Below are 12,481 nucleotides of genomic sequence, written 5' to 3'. Positions count from 1 at the left end.
CTGTACTAACGTGACAGAAGATTTGCACTGAGATTCACAATGCCCTCCAGATGACTCTAAACTACCTCTTCCTCTGTCATTTCTCATTGTATTCAAGGGTCAGAAATTCTTCTAAACTACATAACAAATATTTATAATCTACTTCTCAGAATCTGAGAACCTAGAGTACATCACAAAGTACTAAAGATATGAATAAATTTTGTGTGTATATGTACATATTATCTTCAATATTTTCAATAAATATCAGTTTACAAACTAAAAGGAGCATTCAACATTTCCAATACAACAAATTCCACCCCTGAGTTAACCTGGTAACATGACTGTATCAATATGTCTGAAGTCTCTGCAAGACCTGACAACAGCTCTTCAATTAAATTTGTTCCAAGAGCTATTGAAAACAGAAAACCCAGTGACTGTTCCTTCTAAAAAGGAAATTTAATACATACAAGAGTACCTTGTTATAGGATCTGACTGCAAGATTGCAAAGTTGCATCCACTTGGATCTGTGCTGACACTAACAGCTCTATGGGCAAAAGTGAGTTTCTCAAGTCGAATTCTTTCATATGCACTATTTATATCAGAGACACAAGACACATCTGGTGAGGAATTATGAAGGTTTGATAAAATCTCTGCTAAAAAGAAAAAAATAAACTTCCATTAATCAAGGCTCTATTGAAACTGTTACAATGATTTAGGAGTAAACAGAATAGAAAAACAATTAGGAGAATATGGAAATATCTTTTGTCTGTATTAAGTCCTTCTGAAGAACTACATCTCTCTCTCTTCAACATAATTTACACCCTATATATTGGTTGCCTTATAAAGGAAATTTTGGTGGCTCAATTCTCAATTATTCATGATATTATCCTCCACACGGCAACAAAAGCTGTCTAAAAGGCAAATACAATGTTATACTACCTTTTAAAATTCCTCAGCTTCCATTAAAAATTTTATTTGCTCCCTCCCTTCTTCTCCCCCTTCCTTCCATTTATTCAGCAAATATCTGAGTGACCACACTGTGTTACTGTGATAAAGTGCTTTGCAGCGTATCCCTAGTAATACAGTAGTGAACCTGTAAGATAGGCATGTCCCTACCATCTTGAAGTACACAATGTAGCAGAGAAGGCAGACATTAAACAAATGATTTTATCATTAAAAGTCAGATCAAGGCTATTTTAAAAATATATGAAATGTGCACGCAAAGAAATGATTCTGACTGTAGTATGAAAAACGTTTAAAGTAAATAAAAATAAAGACAAAGAGATCATTTAGGAAACCAAGAGTCCAGAAAAAGAATGAACACTATAGACTGAGGTTGTAGCAATGAAACTAGAGAAAGTGAAGATTTCAAAAATATTTGAAATGGAAGTGACAAAACTTGGTGACCAATGGGATGTAGAGGGTGAGTGAATATGGAGTGTGAAAGAGAACCACTTACTTAGAAACACTGAAAAGCAGATACATGAGCATGAGAAGAGAATTCAGTTTTAGACCACTAAATATGACTAAGACACAATTCTGAGGACTTCCAACACTTACAAGTCGAACGGGCATTCTGGTTACTCTCTCAAAAATTCACTCTATTTCAGCCTCACAGGGCTTGCTAATCTTCCCTGACACTCAGTTATTCTAATTTCTATACTCTCAAAAAACTTATTATGTGCACATTAGTATTTGTCTCCCTGAACTACAAATATTTATATACGTGTCTATTGCCCCTACAAACTCATAAGTGTCTGAGAACAGGGGCCTGTCATATATTTTTGTATCATTAAAACCTAGCCCTATATCCGGCACATAGTAAATATACCTTAAATGTTTACAGGTTTGTGTAATCTATAAAGAAGTAAAATATGACAACTCAATAAACTACCCAAAAATCATTCCTTTGTGGCTTTATAATTTTGAAGAATATGTTTATAACTTCCTGAGTAATTATACATGTTCTTTATATATCTTTTAGCATATAATAACTGATTTATTTATTCAATAGATGACTTAATGAGGGACTACTACGTGTCAGGAAATGCGCTGAATGCTAAGTAATACAGAGGAGCCTCTGATTCCTCTATAAGGATCTACAGACCTTATATCATGGTCCTTACCATCTTATAATTTGACAGGAGACCAGCATTAGAAAAATTAATCACAAAGATAAATACATAAAAACAAGTAAAAATACGATGCATGATGAAAATACAAAGAGTATTAAAAGTAAAACAGGGTTACTAAGTTTAGATTAAGGAATCAGTAAAAACATCTCTGATGAAGTAAAAATTAAGCTGAGACGTGAAAAATTAGGAAAGGTCCTGGGACTAATCATAGCTGGACAAGACTGAAAACCTGAAGGTCAGTGTCTCTGAAGAGTGGTAAGTGAGAGGGAGAGAACTCAAGAGGAGTTCAGAGATGCAGACAAGGGTCAGAGCACGAGCCTTGTAGGCCATGTTCAGGAAGTGAGGAAACCATCAGAGTTTTTAAACACAGGAATATTAGGATCAGAGCTTAAAAGCTCACTCTGGTAAGAGAATAGATAAAAAGAAGCAAGAGTGGAAATAAGAAAGCTTATTTTTGGCAGTCAGTCATGTGATGACTTGGGCTAGGGTGGGAGCAATGAGATGTAAAGAGGTAAATGAATTCAAATTTTTCTGAAAGGAAAAAAAAAAATCAACAGATTACTAATTACGGATGAAAGAAAAAAGCTGCTAACCTAAGTTAAAAACCAATGTTAACCCACAAGTTTGTAAATTTATAATCAGATAATTAAGAATGAACTATTTAATGTAATGAATGACTTCTATTTTCAACAGCAGCATCTTAATTAAAGCTCTCCTTTATATTCATCAAGGAATGAATAAAACTTATCTCCAATTATTCAGCAACTGTTTAATAAAACCTGTACTTTTTAAAATTCTCAATGAATTTTAATGTTCTCATGAACATATTCTTCCTGTAATTTTCCTCTAAGTCCTAAGATACTTTGTAAAAGTTTAATTTTATAGTTCAAACATGTAGAAAAACAAAAAAACCCAAAGCATAAGCCACTCAATGCTCAGTTTGGGGAGAGAAAAAAAAAGGAGCTTGGAAGATGGTTCAAATCCATCTGGGAAGTTTTTTTTTTTTTTTTTAACTTTATATATCCCTGCCCCTAGAGCCAAGGCTAGAGACTAATGTGCCTCTGTTACTGATGGGAATGTACCATGACCTCAGGGCATACTAAAAGGTTGAAAACTCCGGATTTAAGTGGATTGAATTCCCTTTGTTTACCTGCATACACACAACCAAAATCTAAAGAAGAGATATAGGCGTAAAACCTAATAACTGTCAGTTAAATCTAATGATAAATACTTATAAAATTAAGTGTTAGCTAAAGGTATGCCATTCACATATATGAACTAACCTTTCTTTTCAGAACTCTTTCTTTTTTCTTCAAACCATTTCCCTCTAAATCCCTCTCCATCTCTTGTGACAAACAGAATTTCATTTCTACTTAAAGCAATATCAGAAATGAAGACTTGGCGTGGATAGGCCCATCGACACTGCTTCAGAGAACTGGTGACTGATCTCCAGCAAAATACCTAAGATAAAACCAAATTACAGTGGAATAGAAAGCAATATAGCATCTGAACAACCAAAACATGAAATCAAGCGTTATTATCTCCAAAATTAAAAGCTCTGATTAGTATGTTTCAATGTTCATTCTTTCATAGTAAAAGATAAAACATTATAAAAGTCAAGATGGTGTGTCTTTCAGAAAATACATTAAGCTAACATGAATCATTAAAGATGCTTTAAAGACACTCCTCTTAAGAAGTAATTTTCACTGTTACTTGTTTGGGGCAAACATACAATGGAAAGAAAAACAAAAATCTTAATGCTAAAACTTGGAATGTCACAGACTTGGTGTAGTATTTACAAGAATGTAAACCACCCTATGAAAATCCAAACTTTACTCTCAAGGGGGAAAAAATAGAGATGTCTGCATAACTCAAGTAAAACAAAGTCTCAGAGACAAAAAAAATCATAGAATTCAATGGCTTCCACGTGGTTCTGCAAACCTTCGTGTTCCTGAGAAATGGCTCAGGGGCTGCTGCTCAGGGATGGAGAACGACGAGAGGCAGGGGGCTGGGCTTCCCAATCCAGCTCTATCCAGAGAGCAACCCTTTTATCTGCTTCACAGATTGGTATTCCAAGTATCATTTCATTTGAGCTATTAATACTGCTGATCTTTAAAAGCTCAATCCCCTCATAATTAAAAAACCTAAAGCACAGAATGGTACCTGCCAAGGTCACTCAAAAGTTATGTACACAAAAAGTAGACTATATTGATTAGCTGATTCCATCAGAGCTTGGTTGTCATTTTTACAGGAAAGTAATTAATTTTACAGGAAGTAAATATCCACATGTATAAACAAGCTAGATCCCTATTAATGTAAATTAAATAAATCCCGAAGTCAAATGTTTTTATATTCAACTTTTTAAATGCAATTCCATGCCTCTGCTTCCTGCTTTTAGTACAAATTAGATCTCTAATTCTTAAATATAGTTCCCTCAAATAAAATGATCAACCACAGTAGATTTACACCTGTAATGGTACCAGCAGGTGGAGCTTTATGATGAATTCTTCAACTTCTAAAATTTCAATCTTTATAGCACTTTATAAAACCTCAGAAAACACTTGTATGTTTTTATTTTATAAACGAAAAGCAGAAAGCCATCTGTGTTTTTCCAGTCACACTGCAAAGTTTTTTCAGTGTTTCTAATGTATAATACGTATTTTTTAATTGACAATTTTATCAGAGGAATAAAAAATAGAACTCTAGGGCTTCCCTGGTGGCGCAGTGGTTGAGAGTCCGCCTGCCGATGCAGGGGACACGGGTTCGTGCCCCGGTCCGGGAAGATCCCACGTGCCGCGGAGCGGCTGGGCCCGTGAGCCACGGCCGCTGAGCCTGCGCGTCCGGAGTCTGTGCTCCGCAACGGGTGCTATATAAATGTGATATAAAGTTAAATGGGGCTTCCCTGGTGGCGCAGTGGTTTAGAGTCCGCCTGCCGATGTAGGGGACGCGGGTTCGTGCCCCGGTCCGGGAAGATCCCACGTGCCGCGGAGCGGCTGGGCCCGTGAGCCATGGCCGCTGCTCACTGCGCGTCCGGAGCCTGCGCTCCGCAACGGGAGAGGCCACAGCAGTTAGAGGCCCGCATACCGCAAAAAAAAAAAAAAAAAAAAAATTAGAACTCTATTTATTTAAATGAAAAGAGGTAAGAGAGGTTTTTTTTTTTTTTTGGCTGCACTGTGCAGCATGCGGAATCTTAGTTCCCCGACCAGGGATTGAACCCGTGGCCCCTGCATTGGGAGTATGGAGCCTTAACCACTGGACTGCCAGGGAAGTCCCAGAGATTCTTTATATAGTGATCTAGAAATACATTACATTTTCTATATGATAGTTATGATCTCTGCATATATTATGTGTACATTTGTTTAAAACCAAATTTGAGAGAAAATTTCCAATTATGTATTTTTAATATTGCCAGCTTAGCTTTTTACTTTTTTTAAGAATAGTTATCTATCTCATATCTATGCAATTCAATACCATTTTTCAGTACTCAGTGTATATATCAAATAAACTATCAAAACCCCTTACTTCCATTTTAAGCACAATAAATGAAACTTTAAACTACAGTTTAACAAGGCAGTACTATGCAACATCAGTTAAATGTCATCATACTTTCTTTGAAATACCAGCTGCCAACTACCAATAATTAGTACTAGACATCAAAAGGAAGTAGGGAAACAAAAGTCAACAGGAATCATCACTATCATAGCAATACAGTTTTACATTATCCCGTCTCCTACAGCTATCACCTGAGAACAAGCTTACTATGCTTTTGTATAAATATATACTCACCCTTCCAGCTCCATCCATTGCAAGAATGCAAATTTTTTCACCCCCATTTTCTTTCAGATGTTCAGGATCAACTTTGTATTCCATATGCCCCCCAGATACAAGAACCTTTTTCACATTTAGTTGTCTGGGTGAAAAAAAAAATTCTATATTAACATATTCTCTAAAATATACAATCAATTTTAAAGAAACGACTATTCAAACACTAATTTAGGATGATTACTGTGAAAGGTGGAGGTGAGATGATGTGGCCTTTGGTATCCTTAGTCCCTCCTTTTATGAGTTTCCCCTACACAATGACCATTTCTTTCTATGTATGGCAAGTCCTTCCCTCCCCAAAAGTCTCTACGTATCCAGATACACACATTAAATATCTAAAACCTCACTTGCTCATGTACACACATTCTCTCTAGATTAAATAACTGATAAGGCTAAAAGCTCCTAAATGTATCTGCATTTTAACAGGAAAAAATTTAAACCTCAAAACAGAAATCCTTAATTTCAAACATGAACAACTTTAAATAGACACACCTACCATAAAAATCATTAGTATTGCTAATGTAATAACTCACCCACTAGCCAATTCATTATACATTTCATGACATCTACAACACACGTGATGTACCTATAGCATCACTGTGTGAAACCTGCCTGCTGTTACTCCAATGACTATCCTCCCTTTCAGATATTTTACCCACATTTTAAAATGTTTTTCTTTCTTTCTTTTATTTTTTTTTTGTTGTTTAATGTTTTTCTTCTCAAAATTACGATGTTGTAACCAGCTGTAACAAGAGAATTTTCTTAGTGAAAACTTGGATGTAACTTATATTTATGTAATTTTAATGTTATCAGGGCAAATTTTATAAATGTAAAGTAAAAACAAAACCTAACATTCCACAAATCATCTCATGCTCAGAAAGAAACCTACATAGTCAGTTCTAAGAAACATGTATGTTCACATTTTCATGTTTTTATAACTGAAACAGGACCTACAATTGATGACCTTCCAGTTGTTACACACAGAAGGTAAGTTGTATATGTTGATGGTTGACATCTGCTCATGAGCTAACCTCATAGTTGGTATCTGTTCATGAAGTTACCATCTCACTGACATTAGCAATAGCACATTCTGTTGCATTTCAATTCAAATCCCTGATTACTTTAAAAGTTGGAGAGCTACTCTCTAGAATTCCTACACACTCCTGCTTCTACTAACTGAGCTATTGTATCTGCTCAAAGATCTATTTCTCTACTTATATTTATTACTACAGTTATAACGAAATATTATGTAAACCAATGAAATATTAGTCTGAAAAGAACACCTTCTATAAAAGCTGAATACTTTAAAATGACACAATAAATACGACAAGCAAAAAACGGCTGTCAAATCAGATATGGTTTAACCAACTATATAAAATACTGAAAATGTATAAAAAATATAGGCTTCTGCCCTCAACTTACTTCACACCTGTTTTTAAGCACCTGCTCCTTAAATCATTCAAAATGAAGTGACAGGTAATACATTAGAAGTATTGTAAGTATGGTTTATGCACAAAAAACAGAGAACTCCGGTTGGTAGACCCGTCGTAGTTTTATAATTCCCTCCTTGAACTGACTTTTTGACTAGACAGCCAACTGCTTGTTTACTGCACGTTACCAAAACAGATAACAACTGGCTATACAGATACAAAGATAAGAAAATACACCATTTAGGTATAAATACAAGGACGGAGCAGAGGGTCCACAGAATATGATTATTTTTTTAAAATAAATAAGTGTATACTATATAAAAGGCTACACGTGAACCCATGATGATAGTGTCACAAAACAAGAATTATGATTCATCTAGTTCTGTGCACCTGAAGCATAAAAGAGGGAAACTTATAGGTCATATTTAACCATATGTTATCATAATTCAGAAACACTGTTTTACAGCCTACAAAGAACTTTCATATGTATTTACTGGATGTTTGCCGAAAGACTGAGATTATTCAAAGGCAAAAACTCCTGACTTTCCCACCGTTCAGTTTTCTCCATTTGACATTTCAGAGAATGCATAAAGCTGATACTCAGATATTTGCTGGAAGAGCTGAATTATTATTAAAGTATGTTTCTTTCACAAAAATACACATACTTAGAAGCCATCTTCTTGCACTGATAGTCTGCAAGTAAGTAAATATCTCCCTTTGTGGTGACACAGACAGTTGCCCCATCACTAGCAGCAACCAAAGACACAGTGATGTCCTTATGATGAAGGGCGGAGACTTGACGGGGAGCGGTCACACACTTTTCTCCATTGGGGTCTAGTAAATACCCTAGAAGATGACACAAAGAAACAAATCACGACACACCCGTTTTGAGAATACAACTGACTTTTCAGGTACTGTCATCACGGGCTTCTTACCCAGTTGTCCACCATTGAGTCCCATGGTGTAAACAGCTTCTCTCGTCCATAGCACCGTGTGAAACCTGCCTGCCGCTACTCCAGTGATGGTCCTCCCTTTCAGATATTTTGCTTGCATCTATTCAAAAGACAAATACGACTTCAGTTTACGGTGTACCTATGAACTAAGAGAATTTTGCACAAGATCCAGCAGACCAGGGTAGCAGATCTATGGCATACCGGCTGCCAGTAACCCCTCCAAGTACTAATGGCATTCATCACTGACAGATCTCAGCACTAATACTGAGACCCCAACTCTTCTCAGAAGACAAGACATCTTGACGCAGCCACCTTCAGTCAGCAGTTTAAACATGTTAAAAAAAAAAAAAAAAAAACCTGACACAGTATAAAAACCAAATCATTAAACTTCTGTTAACAAGCAATATGCAAAACAGGCATTCTCATTAAAAGCTGTGGTACTTGTAAATGTGACGTGTCCGGAGTGTCTCGACAGCGACGCTGCCGACGGCCGCAGCCGGGCCGTCCGTTGTGGGGACTGCGCCGGGCACCGCAGCAGGTCTGGCAGCGCCCCTGGACGCTGCCCACTAGACGTCGGCAGCACTACTCCCGCCCGACACCCAGCCGCCACAGCTAGGCACGTTCCTACACGTTGCCAAATGGCTCCTGGGTACGCAGCTGCCCCCACGTAAGAATACTGGCCACGTCCATATCAACCCAGAGCTCCACGGTAGCCACACAATGCGAATAAAAATGGGAGTAAAATCTACCATTTGTAAAGAAGTCTGCAAAATGATCAAAGATCTACAAATTCCACAGCTGACTGGGGAAAACGGGCCTAAGAAGTGCCACAGATCGAAAACTACTTCTAATTATTTTGGAGGAATTCCTGTTGATTCATTAGCCATCCAGGATGGAAAGGCACTGGATTTTAAAGCTTATTACTAAAAATGTATATCTAATAGTCATTTTAAGTCCAGAGGATTAAACCAGAGAAGAAGTCTAACACCCAAAAGGCAAAACCTTAAGAGGTGAAAACACATTTGCTATACGTGATAATTCTAGTAACATATCTATTTAAAGCACCAGTCCTGGCCTGCGTACTAGGTCCCTGAGGTTGAGGAAAGGCCACCCTCTGGTGGTGGCTGTACAAATGGGAAAGGGAAAACAGAACAAAAACAGTTGCTTTTAGACCTATGTTCCCTCACATAAACTTGCCAGGTACGATTTCTGCACAGAGACAGATCTACCATGAAGCCAATAAGCTTAAGTTTCTGGACGCCTCATTTACATGGCCCATTTTTTACTTATAAAATTTCTATTTTTTTCTTAAGGAGGGCCTCACAATTATTTGTTTCAAGCCCAAAATATCTGAATTCCCCGGTGCTTATGAACACTTACAAGTTGAATCTAAGGCAGTTTGCTGCCTAATTCCCCAAGTGCTTTCTTTCTCACTCCAAACAAATGTTAATCTGTACGTTACTATGCTTAATTTCTCCTGTGAAAAATAAAATATATACCACTGAAGAAACACACTGCTGAATACAAGTAAAATAAGTTGCTCTGTCAATGCCTTCCACTTTTTTGTCCATACAGCTTTTAGACCACTGGTCACCTTATTATTTATAAAAGAGAAGTTTACCTGTCTGGGTACATTACAACTGGAAGGTGGAGGAATGATTCCTAACTGATGAAAAATATTTAGACCAAAGGTATAAACACATCCATCTTCAGTTAATACAACAGTATGATCCTTAGCAGCTGCCACCTGAGAACAGTTATGACCACTCAGTCCTTCCACAAGCCTGGGGACCTACAAAATAAAATTAACTTTAGTACATTACATTAACCATTTATATAAAGTACAAAACACAAACAGAACCTTATGATACCACATCCCAAATGACACGACTGCTATACGGCTGTATCTATCGTAGGCAAACTGTACAATGCAGCAAGGGGGAGATAAGCTTAATGGACACTGCTGTGTAAGTAAAATACAAAATCCCAGTAAGACATTTCAATAAAACAGTTTGATCCAATAAATGATTTTTCAGCCCTTATCGTTTATCAGACACCAAGTGCAAATGTGTTTGGTTTGAAAAAAGGGAGCTCTTCAGCCAAAGTATTCACTGGTGTAGTGAAGAAATAAATAAGAATACAGGAACCAATGCAGCCCTTCAATGCATAACCAAACATACGATACCATATTCCTTTAAAGTCATCTGTTCTGGGTTCAAATCTTAATTCTGTCATTTACCAGCTATTTGATCTCAAACAAACCTCTTATCTTCTCTCATTTTCTCCATCTGAACACAAAATAATAATAGTACTTTGGATGATTAAAAAATCAGCACAAGGAGTAAATGAGTTAGTAAGTACAAAACACAACACTCTCTGGCTCAGAGTAAACAATTGATAAATGAGTGCTATTATTATTGTCATTGTATATAAAATGAGGATAATAAGGCCTATAACCTCACAGGGCTGTTGTTAGGCTTAAATCAAGGTAATGATATTGCATGGAAAGCATGAACGATGCCTAAAACGTAACATACCCTCACAAAGTGGAAGAGACTCCCATAGCTCTCTCTCATTTTTAAAGACCTCTTAACTGATGAAGATGCCAGCAGTCCCCTCAAAAAACACTTACCGTAAAAATAACCTAGTGAGGAAATAACTTTCCTGAATGTAATGATTATTAGGTCTCTTTCAATTAGCACTAAGCTTCAGTAGCGTTAAGAGTCAATTTTGTGATTATACAATGAAAATATTGGCCCGATTTTCAGACCACAAATACCTTAATGAGAAGTTAAAAATGAATAAAAACTTGGACCCTGGACTACAGGAAAAGAGTTTTACAATTAGTTTGATTTTCTAAAGTTCAACTATGGAAATATTTTAAAGCTTATTTATGTACTCTCCTGACTCAATGTTTGCTATATAATATAATTTGTCTTTGATGATTTAGAATTTTGCATCATATCTAAATCCTTATTTTGAACACAATATACCAGGAAAGTAACTGATCTTCTAAACTCTATTATCAGTCGGTATATTATTTTCTCCTTATAGTTGGTCAAAAAAATTTTTTAGTTAACTGAAGTTTCCAGTTTATACAATTTTACCAAAGTTACCTAAACTGTATAATGACACTTCAATTACCAAGCATGTCTGTTCATCTCCATGGCCTAATCGTCCTCCAGGACCATGACCACAGGTATAAACTTGCCCTTTCTGAGACAGAAACACTGAGTGAAATTTACAAAGCACCACCTACAGGAAAACAAGAGAATATTTAATTAAACTTCTGTGAATAAAACATCCTTTATTTTGTAAAAAAGAAATAACAGAATATTACTAATTGTTTAAGCTAGATAAAGGGTACATTAGGAATCATTATACTGTTCTCTCTACATTGTACATGTTTAAAGTTTTCTGTAATAAAAATTTGTAATATATGGTGGTCTATTTTAAAACTATGTCTAAAAACACTGACAGTCGGGGAAGAAAAATTTAGAAGGAATTAAGCATGTGTTACCCACAAGAGACTAAACAAAGGAAAATGCAAATCTTAAGTATCAACTACAAAAAGTAGTAGCCAGTTGTTTTCCAATTTCATAAAATCTCAAACAGCAAGAACTGAACACAGTAAAATATGAAGCATAAATATTACCAAATAGTGATTATCACTAAAGAAAATAGTGAAAATGCCTTAAGAGTATTTTTTCAACATCACCTTATAAACAGGGAGTGGGGGGTAAACAGTATGTGCTTTTGATACCTCTGATTTTGTCTAATGTATCTTTAATATAATTACATGGCTTTAAATAATTTTACACTAATTTTCAAACTTTTCTCTTTTCCCCACTTCCTTCCCAGAACCCTCCTTGCCCTCTGATAAACAGTTCCATTTTCATACATTCTTACCAGAAAACAAGGTTACTAAAAGGGTTGAACTGCATCAGCAGAAGGCAATAATAGGAAACCAACAGCAGTTTTAAATATGCATGCACTTACATACCTAACCTGCAGGCCACACTGCTATTTTTCAATGCATCAGTATACCTATTTTACCTTAATACTATCTAAAAATCCTTTTTTATTTTTAAAAATAATCTGCATTTACATCTCTTATGCCACCCATAAATATTTCTAACTTAGGATATTAAAAAAAGGATTA

The 12,481-nt window shown here is 36.0% G+C and overlaps 1 protein-coding gene across 7 annotated transcripts in view; it reads right to left on the bottom strand.

Annotated features, from left to right (window-relative positions):
- Window positions 1-12,481, bottom strand: part of IBTK (inhibitor of Bruton tyrosine kinase) — a 98,704-nt gene that overhangs the window by 67,087 nt on the left and 19,136 nt on the right. For 5 of the 7 annotated variants that reach the window (XR_010836156.1, XR_010836157.1, XM_059083740.2 and 2 more), the window contains exons 5-11: window positions 11,464-11,574; window positions 9,941-10,111; window positions 8,302-8,419; window positions 8,032-8,212; window positions 5,901-6,024; window positions 3,398-3,575; window positions 455-632 (exon numbers count right to left, since the gene is read on the bottom strand). Coding sequence is in view for 5 of the 7 variants with exons in the window: in XM_059083740.2 (XP_058939723.1) it covers window positions 455-632; window positions 3,398-3,575; window positions 5,901-6,024; window positions 8,032-8,212; window positions 8,302-8,419; window positions 9,941-10,111; window positions 11,464-11,574 (1,061 nt within the window). In the remaining 2 variants the exon portion in view is untranslated. The remainder of the gene's footprint in view (window positions 1-454; window positions 633-3,397; window positions 3,576-5,900; window positions 6,025-8,031; window positions 8,213-8,301; window positions 8,420-9,940; window positions 10,112-11,463; window positions 11,575-12,481) is intronic. The other 2 variants (XM_059083741.2, XM_059083743.2) reach the window with 1 other exon arrangement.

The sequence above is a fragment of the Kogia breviceps genome, chromosome 13 (assembly GCF_026419965.1).
Source record: "Kogia breviceps isolate mKogBre1 chromosome 13, mKogBre1 haplotype 1, whole genome shotgun sequence".
Taxonomy (NCBI): domain Eukaryota; kingdom Metazoa; phylum Chordata; class Mammalia; order Artiodactyla; family Physeteridae; genus Kogia; species Kogia breviceps.
The sequence above is the reverse complement of the archived record's forward strand: the minus strand, read 5'-3'. Positions and strand labels throughout refer to the sequence as shown.